This window comes from Lynx canadensis, chromosome A1 (assembly GCF_007474595.2).
Source record: "Lynx canadensis isolate LIC74 chromosome A1, mLynCan4.pri.v2, whole genome shotgun sequence".
NCBI lineage: Eukaryota > Metazoa > Chordata > Mammalia > Carnivora > Felidae > Lynx > Lynx canadensis.
In genome coordinates this window covers 44,730,619-44,754,012 of record NC_044303.2, presented here as the reverse complement: position 1 = coordinate 44,754,012, position 23,394 = coordinate 44,730,619, and the positions used below count along the sequence as shown (strand labels likewise).

At 36.3% G+C, this 23,394-nt stretch overlaps 1 protein-coding gene across 1 annotated transcript in view; it reads left to right on the top strand.

The window, feature by feature from the left end:
* Positions 1 to 23,394, top strand: part of LOC115511559 (kelch-like protein 1) — a 234,459-nt gene that overhangs the window by 69,038 nt on the left and 142,027 nt on the right. Inside the window, exon 4 of the mRNA XM_032593557.1 lies at positions 22,310 to 22,522. Within this exon, the coding sequence (XP_032449448.1) occupies positions 22,310 to 22,522 (213 nt within the window). The remainder of the gene's footprint in view (positions 1 to 22,309; positions 22,523 to 23,394) is intronic.

Sequence of the window (23,394 nt, the reverse complement as noted above, 5' to 3'; positions counted from 1 at the left end):
ATAGAGGGCATACAGTAAGCATTCTTTTTTTTTTTAAGTTTTTATTTAAATTCCAGTTAGTTAACATAGAGTGGAATATTAGTTTCAGGCATATAGTATAGCGATTCAATGCTTCCATACATCACTGAGTGCTCATCACAGATATTAGTAAGCATTCCTTTAAATGTGCATGAGAAATTTAAGAAATAATGTCATGATCATTGATACAAATCCACTATGGTTCAGTTGAATGTTTCAATCTGTATTTTCTTTAAGACTGTGTTTCTTGGATTTAGCTGCTCTATCCATTTTATTTCTCTCATGGTCTGTGTACTTTCATTTTTATTTATTCTCTATCCTTTGGAATTCTACATATATCCAATAATAAAATCTCAGGACTAAAATCCAAAGATTCATTTTAATATACTGACAAGTTCATTTTTTGAACTTTTGGTTAAAGTGATCACAATCATTCTTCTTTATAGGAATTATCTTTTTTAATGATCTCATTTGCTTCTGCCTTTTCCTTACCCTTATTTAAATTCTGAGTTCTCTTATGATTGTATTCAGTTTCTCAACAGGCTCCTCCCTCTACTTTGTGAGAGAGTCCAAACATGTTTTTATTAAAAAAAAAAAAAGGAGAAGAAGAAGAAAGAAAGAAAGAAAGAAAGAAAGAAAGAAGAAAGAAAAGAAACATAACAAAAAAAATGTTAAACACCTAGCTTGTTCCAGGTTTGAGACAATTATCAAGGATTTAGTCAAGTAGATCAGTCTTATGCTGTAAAACTATGGTATCAAACTTTTTCTTTCCAGCACTGTAGTTCTCCAAATAGTCTTCTGCTTCTGTTAGTACTAAATTGATTATCCAGACTCCGAATTCTTACAATCAAGCTTTTACACCCACCACTTGGCTGAAAGTCCTTTTTTTTAAATGTTTATTAATAAGAGATAGAAAGAGAGAAGGAGAAAGAGAGTAGAGGAGGGGCAGAGAGAGAGGGAGACATAGAAACCAAAGCAGGCACCAGGCTCTGATCTGTCTGCACAGAGCCCAATGCAAGGCTTGAACTCAGGAACTGTGAGATCATGACCTGAATGCTTACCTAACTGAGCCACCCAGGCACCTCTGAAAGTGATCTTTAAGGATACTAATGGAAAATCAATGGGCTTGTTCTGTTTTCATTCTCCTTCAAATTTCTGTATTTTTCAGTGTATGAATTCAACTGTCTTAAAGTTTTCTTTTGCTTGCTTTCTCTGTTTCATGAATATCTCCCTTTCTTCCTTTTCCTTAAATCAGCAATGTTGGCCAAACTATACAAGTTCTTTGACTCTCTACCAATTAAAATGACTCCAGATCCAATCTGCCCAAAACCTAACTTTTCATGAACTTATATTTCTACATTTCTGCTAAATAGTATCCATATATTATACCTTATTATTTCAAAAGCAATGAATCTTGTAAAAACTCTTTGTACATTAATAGATGTTAAGTCTTTCTTGACCACATTAATTTCTGCCGAAGGTTCATCAATATATTTGTCAACCAGACTGTAAATTGATGTTAAAATTTAGGTTGGCATTCAGCCTCTTGCACCTAATCCCGCTCTGCTTAGTCTACCTTTATTCTTTTGCTCTCCCCAGATATGCCATCTGTTTACCCTTGACCAGGATTGTCATCGTCCCCCAAGCATCTCATACATGTTTTTGTTTTTCAATTTTTCTATAACTCTTCATTATTATGTTTATTAGCTAACTCATTCCTGGAAATTTATCTACCTACCCTAATTCTTGATAATATAATCCCACCCCGAACAAAGTTAAGTACAGGGAGGAATGGTTCGAAGATACATAATTCTAGGTTTAAATTAACCACTTATCAAGGTTTGTATCCTTGGATAAGTCTCCTAATCTCTATGAGCCTCATTATTTATACACAGAAAATAACACCAAATAAGATAGTATTAGTAAAGTACCTGTCATAGTAAAATAAATACTAGTTACATTTATATTATGTATGTTACATTATTTATATAATATTATTTATATTACCCTTGACATTTTCTAATGACATGCATTTTTTCATGGGTGATATGGTAAGACCAATGAATGTCATGTTCCGGAGTCCTTTTTTGTACTGCCTTTGTCATAAAATAGGTTCCTTTTCTCAAGGAAATTTTGTCAGTCATAATTTTGCCAGTCACACTGTATCATTGGATCAGGAATTCTCTAAGAGATTCGTGCTGAGAAGCCAAAGATGTAAACCTATGTCCAGAGTATGTATCTATTCCAGAAAATAATCCACTCTTCCACCAGATGGCTAGCTTGTCTTCTTCAAAGAATTGTGCCCTATTAGGAATTATCAATAATATAATTAGATCAGCTTTGTTGAAGGGGAGTTCATATTTTCATACCCATATATAACTTCTATGCTTGCTACCATGGTCATCTTTTTGTGGGCCCAGTGTAACACTGAGATGGCATAGAAAATAATATAGCTGATGTCCATGGTACAAGTTATACTGGGTACCTGATCATTGAGAGCCTCCTCTGTAATGAATGCTATTGCTGGGCACTTAAGAAAGATTTTTACTTTATGATCACTTGAGTATATCTATTGACATAAGGGTACTCCAGATCTCCTTGTCACTGATCTTTCTCTGTTGTTCCTTTCAGGCTTTTCAATAGCCAGTCAACTTCTGCTCGTGCTCAGAAGTTTATGTGTGACTTAGACTATTTCTCTCTTCCAACAAAGTAGGCATCTAAGTGAAATGTTCACAGATTTGCCCATTAAAAAATATACTTTCATCACTGTCCTGGCTAGCACTGATATACCATGCCATCCCTTTTCTAAACTAGGACTGAATTGTTTCATTTTCCATAAGTTTATTGTAAAAAAAACCTTGGGACCATACATACTAGTTGAGGAACAGGCATTCACTTATTAGTGCCTTTTAGACCTGCTCAAGCCTGGTTTAAATGCAATGCTTCCAGTGTGAAATTGCACTGTACAATGGATTGTTTCTATGATTACTTCTCATTATTATCAAATGGATTTAATAATACCAAAACAATTTTCGTAGTCCCTGGATGTTCCATGGTAAGATCCTCAATCATCACTTGAGCCCAACAGTGTTCCAGGAGCTGTTTGCTCAAACAGAGAACAATTCTTGATTGCAGAGGGTAGTACTGAGAAGTTCAAACCATAATTTTACCACTGAGACTTGATAGATTCTCTTCCCAACTTCTCCACCATGGCTACTTCCAGAGCAAAATAATGTCTAGTCACATTGTATAAACGGAGGAAAGCTTACAGAATAACTGGGCCTTACAAACACTAGCCCCATTAGAAACTGATAGCCTGCTGAACCAACCAACATATAGATTTGAATCGTATTCCTATGTGCTTTATAAAATTCAGAGGAACATGGGGCATCTGAGTGGCTCAGTTGGTTAAATGTCAGGCACTTGACTTTGGCTCAGGTCATGATTTCATGGTTCATGGGTTTGAGCCTTGCATTGGGTTCTGTGCTGGCAGCACAGAGCATGCTTGGGATTCCCTGTCTCCCTCTCTCTCTGACCCTCCCCTACTTGTGCTATTTCTGTCTCTTTCAAAGTAAATAAATAAATTTTAAAAATATTCAGAGGAACTTAATACATTTTGTGCCTTATTTTCACTGGTTAGATGAGTGAAGGACAATGACTTGCTATCTAGAGAAGTTCTCCTGCTACTCTATACTGTAAGATTATTGTAAAGTCCACAGATGAAGCAGATCCTTGAAACCTCATGGGATTTAGCACTTGCCTTCCAGGATGCATGAGTCTTACTAGGTTATCTAAAATACGTTTCACTTACTAGCCACTAACCCCAATTAGGGCGCTGATATCATCAATAAAGTGGCCACCTGTGATGATGCTTTTTGGAATGTCAGGATAGGTAAGGTTTTTGTAGACTCTATTATGACAGAAAATAGTTCTATTATAACAGGAGTCCTGTGATTATGAAAATGTACTGCCACCTATGTTACGGAGTAACAAACTTCTTTTGTTCTTTCCTGATGATGAGAATTGAGAAGAAAGTATTTCTCGAACCAGTTAGCTGGGTGATAATACCCCTTGGCATTATATACAGGAGGGTTGTGCCATACCAGGGAGCACTACCTAGGCCTGGTGCCAGGCCTGAGGGGATGCACTCCTCCTCCTTCCAATCGTTCCTGAATCTGATTTATGTTTCCTTCCTTCTGGCCAACACTAGGCACTCTTTGAAGATTAGATACAAAGTGCAAATTATGTAATTTACTACTACTATTTACTACTATTATGTATTTACTACTAGTATTATGTATTTACTAGTATGTATTATGTATTTACTACTACTATTAACATTTAAATCTAGCATTATACAACATAAAGATGTAGAGTAAAATTCACCCTAGTAGTTTAAAATGTTAACTTTTCTTTATTTAGACTGACATTAAATAGCAAATAAAAAGCGCCAAGACAAATCAAAAGGGATGGAGTGGAAGAAAAGAAAAAGCTTTCTATGTACCTTTAACATCATTTTTTCATGCTCCTTGAAAAAGAGACTCTGCATTCACTTTACATTGTGCCTCACAAATCATGTAGCCAGCCCTGCTTCCGGGACATTCTGATACATGCAAAAACTTGAGAACCAGTCTTCTAACACATCAGGGAATCAATAAGAGAGCTCTGCCAGCTGTTAGCATATCTTAATTACACATTTATATCTAAGAAGATAATCACAGGAAAGGTCTATAGAACCATTGTACCCACACCGAGGCAAAATTTCATTTGCATGCAGCTTCTATAGGCCCCACTATACCCAAAAAAAACATTATGGCATTTCAGTGTCACCACAAATCTCTTATCAGTCCTCAAATGTATCCCGTTTCTTTTTCTCAGTGCTCATCTATACTAGCAAAGGCTGCAGATCCATCGGGGGAAGGATCAGAGGGAAATTCTTTGTATATGCTGGTTGTGGTATGCTTCTCAAGCGCTCTCATTTCCCCCTTAAATTAGTAGATTCTGAATCTGTGGACTTGTTTTGATCTAGAAATTGTATGGACTAGCATTTGTCATTACAGTGGATAATATCCACTTTCATATCACCAGCTATCAAGTTTTCTAACTCCCCAAATGAAGCAACATCCTGAGTGGAAAGCCATCCATCTAACCTCAACATACTTGAAGATCAATTCCATAGATTCTCATGGATCAAAGAAAACTATGCCATTCAGGTCTTCCTACTCTTTATTTTTATTATATCCATCTTGCTTCTGATAATTAACTGCTGCCATCTAGATTCTTCCATGCTGGAATATCAGTAATTCCAGTGGGACTAAGCTCCAGGAAGATGATAGGGCCTCCCACTCCTAACTCCAGCCTTCTTAACATTATGGTTCCCTCTTCAGCATTATTCTTTGGGCCCTCCCAAGAGGGCATGAGAGTATAAAATGAAGGGATTTTCTGTTCTTTCACATAGTCCATTTTAATATTTCCACCTCCTTTGATTTCTGTTTTCTTCCTCAATAATATGCTAATACAGTTCTAGCATCACCAATTTATTTACAGTAGGGCATAATCATATACAGACTTCAGGGTAGCTTCCATTTTCACTACTAAAATCAACTCTTAGCCAGTATGTTGAATCCCAAATAATGAGTGAGTGGCCCACATAAATAGTCTTTATTCTTACATTCCTCCATGTTGGCTTCATACCAAGATCAATTCCAAAACATATTCCTTCCTGGTTTTTTCATACCCTTAACCAGATCCTGTAATTGCTTTGCTGTGGATGTTACTTCTTCCTGCATCAGAGTTTTTACTTCTCTACCCAAATGGTACCAAGACTTGACTCTGGTTTTTAACCTAGAGGCAATGATAGTTGGTGAGGAAAGGAATTGAGATAAACCAAACACCTTTGGCATTACTGTTTTTTGGTTATATTTGCTAAGGTTTTTATTTATTATTTTTTTCTGTTTGTGTAGCAAAAGAGAAGGGACTGTTCTGCAATCTAGAGGGGAAGGGTTCAGAAAAATTAGGGTTCAGGATTTTCAGGCTTGCCTCTCCCTATATTTATCTCAATTGACAAGTTCCCATTCTTTCCCTGTCACTTATATGAGTCATTCTTCTTTGAAATAAGATTTTATCATCTATCTACAACTTACAACTGTAGGACCTTCCACACCTCACTTTAACCCTCATTAGTTTAATTTATTCGTATGTAGACATTAGATATTATAATCTATATGTTTCATACTTTATTTACTAGCCTATGATAAGTTACAATTTCTCTCTCATTATCTAGTGTTAGAGACACCTATATCAAAATATTTCTCTAAATATATTTTTTTTGCTTTATTTTATAGTCAATCCAGATATTACTATGAATTTAGTGGAATCCCATAAAAATTACTAGAACATTGATGGTAATACATACAGATGGCAATTCAACTAAAAGCATTACACATAGCTCCAAACTTGTAATATGACCAGTCATGTTGCAAATAATTTTTAAATCTGTGATAACAGTAAAGCTACAGTAAATATTTAAATTTACCATTGTGTATTAACAGCTTTAGGGCATATCAAGTGGATAAAATATGGTCTTTGATATAAAAAATGCTTGATAGAAAACTATATAACTTTTTTAATGTTTATTTATTTTTGAGAGAGAGTGAGAGAGAGAGAGAGAGAGAGAGAGTATGTGCACAAGCAGGGGAGTAGCAGAGAGAGAGATGGATAAAGAATCCTGATGGGGCGCCTGGGTGGCCCAGTCGGTTAAGCGTCCGACTTCAGCCAGGTCACGATCTCACGGTCCGTGAGTTCGAGCCCCGCGTCAGGCTCTGGGCTGACGGCTCAGAGCCTGGAGCCTGTTTCCGATTCTGTGTCTCCCTCTCTCTCTGTCCCTCCCCCGTTCATGCTCTGTCTCTCTCTGTCCCAAAAATAAATAAACGTTGAAAAAAAAATTAAAAAAAAAAAAAAAGTATCCTGAGAAGTCTCTGTGCTGTCAGCACAGAGCCGGAAGAGGCACTCTAACTCACAAACCACTGTGAGATCATGACCTGAGACAAAATCAAGAATCTGACAATTAACTGACTGAGCCACCCAAGAACCCCAAACACTATATAACTTTTTATATAAATTGTATTATATATATATATATATATATATATATATATATATATATATAATTTTAACAAGACATTTTAAGTCAGTCTTTTTCGAGTAACAGCAAATGGAATCATGGGGAATCATATGAGGAGAACTTACCACTACCATAATGCCTTGCCTGATCCCACTCCTACCAGACCTCTTACGCCTCACTTCCCTTCCCCCCTGCCTTGGGATGCTATTATAAGACCTATTATAAGAGTAGTCACAGGATTAAGAGTTGTATTTATGGCTAGTGTCCTAATACATGGAAACTAGAGGGAATCAAAACAAAATAAAGATACTAAATACTAATTTAAAAAATATTGGATTGGTGGAAAACCTATATATATCAAGCAACCAGATGTCAAATTATTCCAAACTGAGAATAGTTGAGCCTTTATTCATATCCTCTGACAGTGAAAACAAGAGGTAAAACCTTGTGCTTTCTCCCCCCAAAAAACATTTTTTTCCATAAAGAATGGCACTGGGTAAGGGTCAGGTGAATTGGCACAGACAAGAGAATCTGTTCCACTGCCAAGATGCCTCTAGCAGAAGACTCCTGCTAATTTATGGAGTACTGAGTAGAGGAGAAAGTGAGGGGAAAGGGCTAGGAGTGCAAAGGTACAGAGTCAAGGTAGATTGAAGTGCCTCAGCTGAGTCTCCTGATCAGGAGACCTCTTAATGGGGGAGCCTAAGCTATGAATGCAGATACCTGTATGAGCATGGCCGGCCTTGGGGACGTGAGTCTTGACTACAACTTTCTTCAGAAACTGTAATGCCTTAGCTGTGTAACAAGTCTGGTATGGAAGGGAAGTTTTCCTTTATGAGTCCTGCCAGCCAAAGCCTTGCCATTGCCTATGATTGGGCCTGAAAAATCACATATGGGATTTGTTCCTGGAGCTGGACTCCTCAATTCCATCTCTTGGTCCTTGAGGGCCTGAGCAAGAAGCATGGGCTACCCATCATGGGCTTGAATGAGCCAAAACTGAGAGGCTGTGACCAGAGCTGGTTAATCTAAGATAACAAACAACAAGGGGCATAATCAAAATCACCCCAAGTAGGACAGTAAGGTGTCCTTATTGGAAGATTGGAAGAGTGAATGTAGCCATGATTCCCAACTATTACTAAGGAAAAGGTGTGCCACATCCATTAGGATTTATTCTAGATAGCCAGAAGCCCTATGGACTTTGTAATTGACTCTTTTACTTTATTAGTTTCATTGATCCATATACATGAGATGTTAGCAAAAACACAATAGGGTAAGGATGAGTATAGGGAGGAAAATCTGCTATGTTAAGGGAAAAAACAAAAACAAAACAAAAACAGCCTTGATGGTGGATGTGTGCTTTGTTTCAGATGTTCTGGTTACTCCCTCCTGTCACAGAAATTTGTGGAATTTTAGAGACACATTTCACTACTGCTATGCCAGAGTTCAGTTTGCAGCAATGCTTTGAGTCAAGATAAATAAGGTTGTGGCACTTGAGATACAAGAAAGATCCATAGACAAATATCCACTTGTATGTAATGGAACAACAATCAAATGTTTATCTGTAGGATCAAGATGTTGTCATATACTCAATAGCCACTCAAATTCAGAGCAGTGGCCACTGCCTGGAACAGGTGTCTCTGTAAATTCAGCGAGATGGAAGTCACATGGGGTACCCATAGGAGAAAGAGAAGAGAATTGAGACCCTCCCCCCTTCCATTCTTATATGTAGCACTCAGGCTGAAGGTACTCATATACTATCAGTTCAGAACTGGAGGGAATCCTCCACATCAACAGTAAAATGAACAGTCTATCCTGTCCATGATCAGGAATACCACATTTGATCCAAGCCTAAAGGTAGTCAACCCATGTCTTCTGGCTAAGATCTTCTTAGGAAGAAAAGACAAATCTATTTTATATGCTGATATCCATCCCTTGGGGTTACCAAGAACACAGTAGCAGGGCCACTGTAAGGAACAATGTTTGAACTAGAGATCTCAAGTTGATAGCCATTCTTTTCAAGGTTTCTATAGGTAAAACTTCAAGCTCTACACCTGAAGGGAAAATGGAAAAGGAGATTACTGTCTCTATCTCTCGCATTTTAATAGCCATCCTGATTGCCCATCTATTTGAATTTTTGTAAAGACGCTAAAGAGGATGGAAGACTTTTGCAGAGTCCCCCATAAAGTCCAAGGAGTCAATAGCTGTAAAAATGGGGTGTACAATTGAAATAAGGGGACAGACAGCCTGGTCAAACATGCAGGGCAAATGGGAAGTACTATTTTATATAGTTACTGCATTGCTCCAGACTACTCACCTGAAATTCATGGTCCAGGCTGGGGTTTTCTTGTTCCTTCCCATCAGCCCTTTATACCTTACTGCTATTTTCCATTAAAACACTTAACCTCCCCTGTGGCTTGTGAATGATACACAGCATCTTGAGTATATCATATGCCCTGTGATTAGGCCTACTGGGGTATAAGTTGGGCTGCAAATTTCAGGGCTGGTATTAGATGCAATGTATTTAGGAAACCCAAACGAGAAATAAATATTATCTTATAGGGCCCACATAGTGTGGCCTAAGTCAGTGGAATGTACAGGCAGGAATGACCAGACCAAACCTGGATAAAGTTTCACACTACATTCAAGATCCAGTAGAACCTCCTCCATATGGGGTGACAGACCCAACATTCTTCCTGAAAAGATCTTCCTGGCCCATTGGCTCAAAGAATCTGTCCCTGAGTAGAATTATTACTCTTGGCCAGAGTCTGGTAGGTGATTCAGCTTTTCCATGCTGTTCTGGCAGCTTCTGACAGAAGAGGCAGTCCATAGGCTCAGTTTGGGATGTTGTCTGAATTTCCATGCGATATCCTCCATAGATCCCAGCACGTCTGTTTGTTCTGGGGAAAAAAATAATTCATTCTCTATGTTTAGATGACAAATATGGCCTGCCCATTGGTTATGTTCTCTTTTTTCTATGTAAGAAACTTTCTGGTGAGCATCTACATGGTTAACAAAAAGATACAATTGTATCTAAATCTCTGGTCCCCACAGAGAGGTGAGAAGGCCTGTTCTATATGCCAGTCTGAGGCTTGTCACTGACCTTACCATACAACCAGACCATTAGCCATAGCCCATGATTCAGTGAAACTAACATGGCACATTTGCTGTGGTGGCCTGGATAGCCACCTGTACCCCATGAGGCTCTGGTCATTGTGCCACAGGTCTTTTCTCACAATCTTCAAGGGACAGATCTCTCAGGTTGGATGGTAGCCACACCTCATTCCATCTCAGTAGAACTTAATTGGAAAGAGCCATCAGAGAAGCTCAGCAGATAGTGAGCAAATGACTCATAGTTGTGAAGTAGTTTTACTACCAGAAATCCCAATCATGTCATAGATCTTAACAGAGGACTCAATTTGTCTGATACAGGAAGCTCATGAGTCTCCTCTAGTGAAGTGGAAATAGTACATACAGGGCAGGGTGACACCTGGCCTGGCTAGAGTCTTGCGTCTTCATGAGTTGGTCTCAGGAGTGCCCACCTACCTCTTAGACATAGCTGTAGAAAAGCCACTGTCTCCACTGGCCCAATGGGAACTCAAGTATAGAGACCTCCTGGATCATGCATGGGCCTGGTCTCTGACAGCTCACTGGGAATACTTAGCCTCACTAAGTTTAATAAGATTACCTCCTTTATTTTGACAGCAGACTCAGTCTCAAAGTTTTCATGAGGCTACTAGATGAAGCCATTTGAAAGGGCTGTCCACACTTTTTCACTAAAGCCATAAGCCTGAATATCCACTGAATTGCCAGAAGTCTGTTTTTGCCTGGCACTCGCCGAAGGCTAACCTAGAGCTCCATCCGATACACCTCGGTGTGTGAGGGGACCATCACCAAAGGACCATGAGCAATAGCCAGGAGCTGCTTTCCTACTTTTTTAGAGCCCCTTTGTTGGATTCCTCTCTTTGTAAAAATTCCCTGGTTATTTAATCAAATACTAATCCAGGTATTGCTGTGAAGATACTTTGCAGATGGAATTGAGGTAACTAATTGAGTTCAATATAGAGTGATTATCTAGGATTATTCAAGTATAATGGCATGAGTGCCGAAATGTAGAAGAGGAAGCCAGAAGAGTCAGTCACAGAGATGTGGCAGAATAAGGAAGAAGAGACATGAGGCAGAAGGAGAGGCAGGAGAGATTTGAAATGTAGGGATTCAGCCTGCTTTTGCTGTATTTAAAGATGGAGGAAGGGACATGCTCAGTAATGCAGGAAGCTGAGAATGACCTTCAGGCAACAGCCAAGAAGGCAATGGGGATCTCTGTCCCACAACCACATAGAACCGAATTCTATGAATGCGCTTCAAACAGATTCACTCTCAAAGACCGAAAGTGAAGGAGCCTTGCCAACATTTTAATTTTGGCTTTGTGAAATCTGAAATAGCACACCAACAGAGCCACACCTTGCCTGGACTACAGAATTGTGAGATCATAAAGTCATAAATGGGTGTTTCTTTAAGCCGCAACATTTGTGGTTATTTGTTCCAGGAGCAAGAGGAAACAAATATACAAGTTTATCATTCTTTTTACTTTAAATAGACAGAAAAAAAATTATTTAATAGCTTTATCAAATGTAAAAATGTATATTTAGCTTTTGTTTTAGAAATAATGAATAGTTACTTCATATAGAAACTCTGGGATGCCAATGTATATAGCCTATGAGAAGTATGAACATCTAACTTTTCAGAGTAAAATACTTGTCTCTTTTTACTACATTTTATTTATAAAATATAATAATATTCCATGGACTTAGTTTGGCACCAGCTTTCATATGTAATGCATTGTATGTAAACATATATGTTGTAATGTAGCTAATGGCTATTTTATTTGCTGAGAGATAAATTAATGGCATGCACTAAATTATTATTTGGCAAACTGGAGGAAAAATTATTATACATTTACATAACTACTAAAGGGATTATCCTCTTTCTTCCAATTGTTTTTACATAAAGTATTCTCTTTTGTTAATTTCCATTTTACAGTTTTCTTGGGAAGAATTTTTATAGCTTGCTTTTGATTTTTACTTGATTTTTTGACAATGATTACGATTATGTCTGTTGTTTAAAAATTTTTTATAGATGTTAAATATAAGAGAATATACTATTCTGTAATTTTTAACATTGGTTTAAAGCAGCTAGTAAATTAGTCCACCCCAGAAGGGAAATAGTCTAAATCCTTTTATTAAGCAATAAATGCATGCACAATTATAATTAAAATTTTACATGCTTCTGTAGAGACCATTTAAACCTTAAGATTGCAAAATTGTAATGTATTCTTTGTTCCAGAATGTTAATGCTGTTCTTAACTGCAAACTAATCAATGTGGTTATGTAAGCAACTTCCATACTCACTCTTCCGTTTTGTTCTACACATACTTTTTACCCCAACTGTCAGGCTATTTTAGATTATGCATATAACAGTCTTTCCTGATGCATCATTTATGTTTACACGCGTAAGAACAAAAGACTATATAAATACAGGTTGACAAAACAATCCTTTTTTGGTCCTGAAAAAAAATGTTTTCTGTTAAGATAAGGGATAAACTTTCTTTCAATTTTCTGTAAGCACAGAATGAGCACTACCTGATAAAATACACATTTTTATGCACCAAAGAAGATTCGTACAGCCAATTTTCTGCAAGATGTCCTTGCAAGGAAGACAGAAATACTATCTTATGTTAAAATTCTGTTTTTCTAGAAAAGTTGTAGAGGATCATTATTTTAATGTTTTTATAAGGCATTGTAACTCCTTTAAGAAAAAGTTTATGTGATCAGGTGTTCTGGACATTTTGCTACAGTGAAAAGAAACAGCTTTGAATTCATAGGTATGCTGTTACCTCCAGATTTAATTGGCAATATTACCATTTCTCCCGTGGGCTGGCACAAATATGTGCCTCTTATAAAGATTGTGCAGAGATTTTCATGTTCCTCTTTTTTTTTTTTTCATCTGCTACCTTTCTCAGTGATTTCTATAAGACACCCAAAGGAAACTTGGCAAATACTAATGGAAAGCAATTTATGAAGGGAGGGGGAAAGATAGGTTTGGGCTCTACCAAGGAGTATATGTACCTAATATTAAGTTACAAAAATCAATACTACTACTCTAATAATTTATGCATACATAATTACAGTGTTTCACAATTTGCAAAGTAATTAATATGTTTTGGAACAATTACTTTTCCATTAAACCAAAAAAAAAAAAAAAAAGGAAGTAGAACTGTTTAGCTGCCTGGGCTATTCCTGGTAGTGATGTTTATAAGTGATTTGTATATGCTCCCTTCTCCCTTTTCCTACATATTAGTAGATAATATATCACATATTTAAGTTTGAATAATTATCTCCAGTATCAAAAGCAAACCAAATTATTACAAGGGTTAAAGAATCCTATGAAGATACTTGCATTTCATTTGTATAACATTGTAAAGTTTAGGAATTATTTCCTTCTAAGATCAATGTGCTAGAAAGCAAATTAGAAAAGGTTTATAGGCTAGGTGTTTTTACAGAGCCCATTTTTGAGGTGAGAAGATGGTATCTTAGAATAATTAAGTGACTTTTCCTGAGAAATCTTGACTAGAGAGTATTAGAAAAGGATGTTCTCCAATCCTTCCTGTTGAATAATTATCGCTTTTTCCACTATAATTTCCAAGTTATCTTAACTCTTTAGCAATATTTTTTTCAGAAAAGACTTCCAGTCATAGACTCATATATTTTTTAAGGAATTTAAAATAATGAAACTATCTTTTGTCTGATACAATAATCTTGAAAGATGACCATCAGAAATCATTTCTGATAATGGATACAATTTTAGAATTATTATAAAAGGCTTCTATTTAACATTGATACTCTAATATTTGGGGGGGGTAGTTACAACCAGTTAAGTAACCACACTTAATAAAGGGAAAATAATTAATAATGAAAATGCAACCATTCCCTGTAGTTTTGCAGATTTGGATCTTGACAGTTTATCTGTAGCTAAAGAAAACTCAGACGAGGATCCATATACAGGTGTGGCCATTAATGCGTACTGCTATTATTAAGGAAGGATTTGATATATAATTTTTTAAATAGAATTTATTGTCAAATTGGTTTCCATACAACACCCAGTGCTCATCCCAACAAGTGTCTTTCTCAATGCCCATCACCCATAGTCATTTCCAAAGCACTGACAAAATTGGTAAGAAAAACACTGTCAGTTATGTACATTGACAACTCTTTGAATATTTCTTTTCCTTGTTTTATTTGAATAACAAAAATTATATATCTACCTATACATATACATATATATGATTGAAATTAGATTTTTATGCAATGATTGTTTAATATTTATGTTGCCTTTATTTGGAAAATGTCTTTGGGAAAGTTTAAAAAAGTTATATGTAAATGAACAATGCAGAGTCTGTAAGAATATATTTTTAAATTTTTTAATGTTTATTTATTTTGAGAGAGAGACAGAGTGTGAGTGGGGGAGGAGCAGAGAGAGAGGGAGACACAGAATCCAAAGCAGGCTCCAGGCTCTGAGCTGTCAGCACAGAGCCAGATGCAGGGTCCGAACCCACTAGTCATGAGATCATGAGCTGAACCAAAGTCAGACGCTCAACCAACTGAGCCACCCAGGCACCCCCTGTAAGGATGTTTTTTATTTTCGTTTTATTTGTTCTCATTTCTGAAGGAATAAAGAAAAGAATGCAGGTCTGCTCTAGCATAGCTTCTTGGTTTTGAAGATTAGGATCCCTTAGAAAGATTAAACAATGATAGTTCTGTAGCCTTTAAAAGTCTTAAGAGAGAAAAATATAATCCTCACTATTTGAAATGCTGATCAATAGACTAAAAAATAGATTTGCCTTGGAATTAATGTAAGAATATTATAAGAAGGCAGTTTTTACTTCAAAATGAGGGCAATTTTCCGGGGCGCCTGGGTGACTCAGTTGGTTAAGCATCCGACTTCAGCTTAGGTCATGATCTCGTGGTTCATGGGTTTGAGCCCCATGTAGGGGTCTGTGCTGACTGCTCAGAGCCTGGAGCCTGCCTTGGATTCTGTGTCTTCCTCTCTCTCTTCCCCTCCCCAACTTATGCTCTCTTTCCCTCTCTCCTTCTCTCTCTCTCTGTCTCTCAAAAACAAATTAACATTAACAAAAAAAAAATGCTTAAATGAGGGCAATTTTCTGCCAGAGCTATTCAGCAATGATATGGGCTTTCTTATAGGGTAATGTGTTTCCAATCATTGAAAATCCTCACTCGGTGGACAGTGCACAGAAAAGTACATAGACTATACATTAAACTAAGTAGCTTCAAAGATTGTTTCCAATTTGAGATTATCTGCTGGGGGCACCTGGGTGGTTCAATGGGTTAAGTGTCTGACTTCAGCTCAGGTCATGATCTCACTCATGGTGTTGAGCCCTATGTCAGGCTTTGTGCTGACAGCTTGGAGCCTAGAGCCTACTTCAGATTCTGTGTCTCCCTCTCTCTCTGCCCCTCTTCTGCTTATATTCTGTCTTTCTCAAAAATAAACATTATTTTTTAAAAAAAATAATTCTCCATGCTAGATAATGATATGAGAATTAGATCACATGACAGCAACATGTCTTTCGTGCTCTGTGAATCTGTGATTCCATGAGAAACATTTCCTTGTCTTGGGAATTGCTATTCCAGAGAGGAAAGGTGTGTATATTTCCTAACTCACACTCCTCCTTGACCTCATTTACTTCGCTTGTATTCTTATAATTTTGACTCCATTAAATTCTCCATTTTTTCTCTCTCGTCATAAAATATCTTATAATATCATATTTTACTTCTCATTAAAAAGTACGTTCTTTAGGAGCCAGAACTTTTATTTTTTAGTCTTAGTATTCTTTAGCATTGCAAATATACTAGGCAGAGAAAAAAAAAACACTCGATAAAATTTTGTTGACTACATAATCAGTAAAGAAAACAGGGAAGATACAGAAATGTGAATGTAGACGATACAGCTAACAATAGGAGGCTAAAGTGAAGGGTAGGCACAGATATGGAATGGTAATGGCTGATGCGTATATAACACTAAGTATCAGCTACTTCTCTAAGAGAAGTAAACATAATTTAATCCTGACTCTTAATCCTCACAACAATGCTATACAGTGGATACCATTTTTATCCCATTTACGCACAATGAATCCAACTTTTTAATCACACAACCAGTGGATAGCAAGGGTTGGGATCTAAATCCTGACCATCTCTCCAAGTCAGTAGTAACATGTGACTCTCCATAATCACCATGCCACATCATGGAACTCAGATATATCAAAAAGAGGTGGAAACAAAGTTCAGGTGAGCATTTAAGAATCAAGGTGCACATGTGTTGCATAGTTCAAAGTAAGACAGGAAATCTAAACTAGATGAACAAAGAAGAAGCAGAAGGAGAACTTAGTCAAAGGATAGATAGCCCAGATAATATAATAGGACGAGACTGAGTACCTAATCCCAGACCTATTGTGACTAACGAAATGACTGTGTATGAGCCCCTCCAGCCTCAACATTCTCACCTGTAAAATAACAAGGTGTTATTTATCTCTTAATGAGTCTCTATTCCCTTTGAACTCTAACGTAGTATTCAAAGAGTTCAGAGAGCAACTTTGACACTGGGATTAAAAATTAAAAATTCAGGCAAGGAATGTAATCAAAAGCCAAGGTTTTAACTTGAAAGGGTTAGTCTTGACACCAGTATATCAGTGTAGTAACTTCAAGGTAGCTGATGTAAGAAGCCCTTGATAATTGGAAGAGATATGTCTCCCCGCCCTGCACTTCTAGAAGGTTTAAATTCTAGAGGCAGTAGAAAGGGAAAGAGGGAGAGGGAGAAGGAGAAGGAGAGGGAGAGGGAGAGGGAGAGAGAACAAGAGAGAGAGATCTGGATCCTAATAGTAGAACACTTTTTCCTGACCCTGACAATCTTTTAGGTAATTGGAAACCTGCTATTTCTTAAAGGCATCAATCTATAAAATAAAGAGCCTAGAAATTATAATTTAAAAGATTGGGAATAGTTTCTTAGGTTTATGTAAGGGTTTTTAATGTAACTATTTTTTTTTTTTACTTTCTCTTATGATATTTATTATTTTCCTGCGGCTGCCTTAACAAAGTATTGAAAGCTGAGTAGCTTAAAACAACAGAAATTTATTCTCTTATAGCTCTCGAGGCTAAAAGTCTGAAATAAAGATGTCAGCAGATCCATACTCTCCTTGAAAGTTCAAGAGAAGAATTCACCCTTGACTTTTCCAAATTCTGGTGGTTCCTAGCAATCCTTGGGATTCCTTGGCTAGTGACAGCATGACTTTTATCTCCACCCTCACATGGCCTTCTTCCCTCTGGATCACCTCTGTCTTTACGTGGTGTTCTCACTGTATGTCTGTTTCTGTCTTTTAGGATACCAGTAATTGGATTAGGGACCACTCTAATCCAGTATGGCCTTATTTTAACTTTAGCTACTTACATCTGCAATGACCCTATTTCCAAACCTCACATGAGCTTTCAAGTGGATATGAAGTTTGAGGAGACCCTACTCAATCTGGTGGTGCATCATGTAACTTCTGCTTCAATTCAGAATTTAGACCAAACATTTGCAATTTCATATCTGTATAATAAGCCTCAGCCAGAGGATGTAGCCAATTCTCAGGCTCACCTTTCAGTTTTTCATTTATTTGATAGTTTGAGTCTGCTAATAATTCATCTTTTTAACCAATAACATTTTAGATGGACAATGGATTCTATAGCCTCTGGTGATTTGGAACCAAGCCAGAGATTCTGTGGTGGTCTGGCAAAGGATTAACCTTTTCAATATAATGCTTAAAATAGCAATTAGGAGGTTCTTCTAAGTGGGGTGCCTGGGTGGCTCAGTCAGTTTAGCATCCAGCTCTTGATTTTGGCTCAGGTCATGATCCCAGGGTTGTGTGATCTAGCCCCCGTCAGCCCACTCAGCACTGGGCTTGGAGCCTACTTGAGATTCTCTCTCTCCTTCTGCCCCTCTCTCTGGCTAGTGCGCGCGCTCTCTCTCTTTCTAAAAATTTTTAAAAATTAAAACAAATAATACTCATAAAAGAAAAGAAAGTTCTTCTAACTGACCTCTGATCACAAAGTGCAAGATGGTAAAACATAAGTTTTAACTCAGTAGACGTGCATAACAGTGGTTTCTATGAGTTTACCATGCATATAGTGTACTACTACATTGGGAGTAGCTGCTGATGAAGTAAACAATGTTAAAGTTTATGTTAAAGTTATTTGAACATTAATAAAATATTTTACTACAATTTAATACTCATAATTTTAACTACATCAATAACTAAAATATGATAATTGAATAGATTTACTTATATTATTTTGACCTAATATTACCATTAATTGTTAACTGACTTTCAGAATTATGTCAAAAAATTAATTTCTACTGGAACTTCAAATCAATTACTAATTATTGATATAAAACCAATAATAAGCTAAGGGAAGACAATAATATAATTAAGGGAGAGAAGAAAATTAATATTAGAAAATATTTGTGTCACATTCATGAAATAATTAAATAAAAATGGTGAGGAAATTCTGGTCAAAATAAAAAAATTATAATTTTTATAGTTAGCCAAATTATTTAAATATTATGAAGTAGAAAAAGTAGATACTAAAATTAAGTCTTGCTCTAATTAATTAAGATTATTTGTGTCTTATGTAGTGGCAACTTAAGTTTGGTGCTAAAATCTTCTTTATAATAAATGTTTCAATCTATGTGTAAAAGTTGTGTGTATATATTACTATTTAATGGAGAGACTGCCAAATCTTTAAAATAAGTGTATTCCATTATATGGTCTAAAGTAAACTTTCAATATTATTTCTCTCTCATTCTCAATGAAATTGACATTCCAAATATGGCAATTTATACCATATTACCTGCTATTATGTCTTTGTTTATATGCTTTCCTCTAGTTGTAATACTATATCTTTCCATTTCCCATTTTCTAGTTTACATTCCTAGCTATATTCTAGGCCCATTTGAGAAACCTGCTTGACAAGTCATTTTCTAAGCACTGCATGTTTTATAGGTGTCTCATGTGTGGTATGCTTTTTGATGCACATCCATTTTGTTCTCCTTACTACAGTTATCCGGGACCATATGTTATGTGTTCAGTAAATCCATATAGAATGAATTTTGAATAAGTTTAACGTAAAGTTATTGCACAAAAGGTAAATAGGCCAAAGAATTTTGATGCCTTTCATTACTTGATCTTCTCTGACAAGGAGTTAGCTAAGGTGCACAAGCAATGTATGGAAACTAGTGTGAATTTATATTCTTTTCTTCTTCAGTGAATAGAACATAATGAAATCAAAACAATTACCAGAAGCTAGAATAAGCAAAAACAAAAACAAAAACAAAAACAAAAAAAACAAAAAACAAAATACCAGGAAACTATTAGGCAGTGTATCATGAAAAGGGGACTTGATGGAGAAAACAAAAAAAAGAGCAAAGAGAACTTCAGAACTCTAAAATATGTAAAGGAAAAATAATAAACAACATACTATACAGTGTGACAGATCCAATAATATCTGCTACTAGCTCTTAATGTCCAGTTTATTTATTGCAGTTTTTTCAAACCTGGCTTGTTCCCAAAAATGTAGTATGCCTTGCAAAGACATAATTATAAAAATATACTCTAAATCAGATTCAGGAATAAAAGAAAAAAATTCTGCTGTAGTGATGTTAAATGACACCTATTGGAGCATCTGAAAAAGAAATCAAACTATAAAAGGCTATAGCCTTCCTATGAGATAGATTTCAATTTAACTCTAAGTTTTCTAAAGGCAAAATAAAAAGAGAAATCTGATCAATTTCATAATTTACAACATCCATAGTAAAAGCAAACCAATTTACTCAGGAGAAGTGCAATTATTCCTGCTACTAAAACCTGTAGGAAATTTCTCCCAAGGGTCATCATAAAGAGACACTGTAAAATATAACAAAATATGCCTTAAACAATGTCTTTGATAGACACCACTAAGAGTTTCATAGAACTGCTTTTTTTATGGCACCCTTTACTGTATACTGCTGGTTTAGCTATACAATTCTGTGTGTAGTTTAATAGAGGCATAGATTTTTCAATAACTCGAAAAATAGATGGACAAAAACATCTTTCAAAGATTTCAAAGACATCTTGATCTCACTTTTTATCAAGTTCTTTAGAGAAACTTGGTGGCACTATTTCTTAGAACACTCTATTGGTTACTTCAGTAGATAGTTATTGGACATCAATAACTTACATAGTATTACATTAGGCACAGAGGAAACACCGGGGACAAAAATTTGCAGGAAATTCTGTGATGTCAATTAAATGTACATAAATATGAAAAATGACCTGAGTGAAAGTAAAAGTTGACATGCTTTTGTGACAGCTGAAGGCATTTCAAGCCTTGGATTCAGTTCCAAGGATATACTCTTAATATAGGTTAGGTCTGACTTAGAAAATGTGTTTGGATTTGCTCTGACATACACGGTAATGGGCACTTGCTGAATCTCCTACTCAGCTTTAGGATAATCATAATGCCTTTTGGGGAAGAGATCTAGTCCCATCTCTTTTATATTTTTTTCTATAATAGGCATGTATTGAGATTTCTACCAAAACTGTGATTTGAGAATCCTTACTTATATCTTTGTTGGAGTTGAGACACAGAGGAAGGTGGAACAGAAGAGGCAACCAGTCAGATCTGTCTTCCCTAACCATACATCAGCCTCTGAAGCCTGTCTGCTAAAATATAAAGTTTTTGACAAGTCGTTTTAAAAATGTGTTTGAAAAAACTGCACTGTTCTGTACTAATTCCAAGATTTTATTCTTCTCTACAAAGATCATCAACACAGCAATTCAATAAATATATACTGTTCACCTGCTATGTTCCAGGATCTAGATATACAAGGTTAATTGTCAAGGTGTTTGTCTCAAGGAGCTTCCAGTTTGTGATGAGACCCCCTAAGTACACTGAAAATTAGGCCACAGTTTGGTAACTGCTGTCTCAGATATAAATACCACGCACTGCAGAGGCATGATGGATGGGGCAGCCAGATCAAATGCAAGCAGACAGAGGGCTCGAGAAGCCCATATATAGCAATAGATTTGGAATTGAGTCTTGAAAATGACAGAAATTAGGAAAACAACATGGATGAAAGTCATTTTAAAGCGATAGAGGGAGAGAGGGAGGACATGTCAATCAGGATGGAAATTGAAAGAAGAGTAAGTAATTTTTGTGACTGGAACACAAATAAGGTGAAGCCGTGTAGGCTCAGAACAGAAGGAGGTCAGACCAGAAAAAACTAGTGTGGTTAACCAAGAGATTTGAACCAAAAAACAAAAGTAGACCAAACGAAACCAAGCAAAACTTCAGAGTAATGGCATACATTTTATGTTTTAGACAGATTCTATCATTATTATAGGGGCTGCGGTAAAGAAGCTAAGAATAGAGTCAGGCAGAGTAATTAGAAGGTTATGGCAGCAATCTGGAAGGAAATAAATGGGGATCTAAATTAAGCCAGAGAAATTGTGATGAGAGGAGGGAGGTATGACAGACAATAAAAGGGTGGAACATACGTGCTTTTGTGACTTCTCTGGCCTATTTGTGCTATATTTGTTTTTTTGTTTTTTGGGAGTTTTTTTGTTTGTTTGGGGTTTTTTTTTTTTTGCTTCTAAATAAACAATGATGCATCTTGTAGTGTCATTTACTCTCTATGTAGTTGCATTCCCACTTTCTGATTCATGTATAGGTAGTCAAGCTTTAAAAAATCTGAAATGCTATTCTCTTCGTATTCACCAAATCTTACATAGCAGGTCCACTTGAAACTTGAACATTTAATCACTTAGTACATTCTGCCTGCATAACAAAGCTCAACATTATAATCCTCCAGTTATTACAAGATCTGTGCTGTCTCTGATACATTTACACTTCAATTACAATTACAATGCTTTCATTTTAACAGCTTCTAGTTTCTGAAGGATTAAGTCTCAAGGATTATGTTATAATGAGAACAAAGGTTATTGACGACTTTTCTCATTTCTTTCTGAGATGCTTTGCTAGCTAAATCAAAGTGAAGCCAAATTTATGCCAAGATGTTTTCTCCCTGCAGGAAAACATAATGGAAGTTATGAGAAATCAAGAGTTTTTACTGCTTCCAGCTGAGGAGCTCCATAAACTCCTGGCCAGCGATGATGTAAATGTCCCTGATGAAGAAACCATCTTCCATGCATTAATGATGTGGGTCAAGTATGACATGCAGAGGAGATGCAACGACTTGAGTATGCTTCTTGCCTTTATAAGACTGCCACTGCTTCCGCCACAGGTAATTGCATGTGATGCTGATTAATGGCTACTATGTGTTGAAAAATCCTACGTTAAAAGTAACATCAAAATATAAATAAAAGGATAATAACAACTTAAAATAGGAAATAATACCCATAAAGCATTTGGTAACATAGTCATGTTCAATTAATATGTATATAGTACATGTGTGCACGCGCGCACGCACACACACACACACACACACTTGAAGGCAGAAAGTCCAACCATTTACCAAACTAAGTTTTATGCCCCTCCATTACCATTTTCTTACAACTGTTCAATTATTAAAGAAAAAGGAGCCTCACACCCCGTTCATTGTTATTCCTCACAATTTTGTTTTTACTTTTAATCAAATACTCTTTTCAGGAAAATTTGGTGATGGAAAATGATGATGATAGGTCTGAATCCCGTCTCTGCCACATATTGACTCATGTTCATATAACTATGAGAATGTCACTTAATGTCTCTGATATTCAATTCCTTTATATATAGAATAAAATTGTGCTATCACACAAAAATTTTGAGAGGATCAAATTAGATAAATAGTATCTAGAAGATGTTTAAAACTTTGCAATTAATTCCCTGGTTCCCTATTTTGACAATCTAGCCATCTGCCTATCTTCTATATAATTTATTTATCTAGCCGAAGGTGTAATAATATGATCATTTTCTAATGAAAATACATCCTTGAAGTATATTTTAAGGCTCAATGCATGGGATATCAAACCTCTATAGATGGATAAGACATATACTGACGGGGTACATACTTATGAAACAACAGCCTTTGGCAGTTGGGATTGTGAAATCTTTAATAATTGGAGCTAAGGAGAATCCATACACCAAGTGAACCAACCACCTCCTTTGATTGATGAG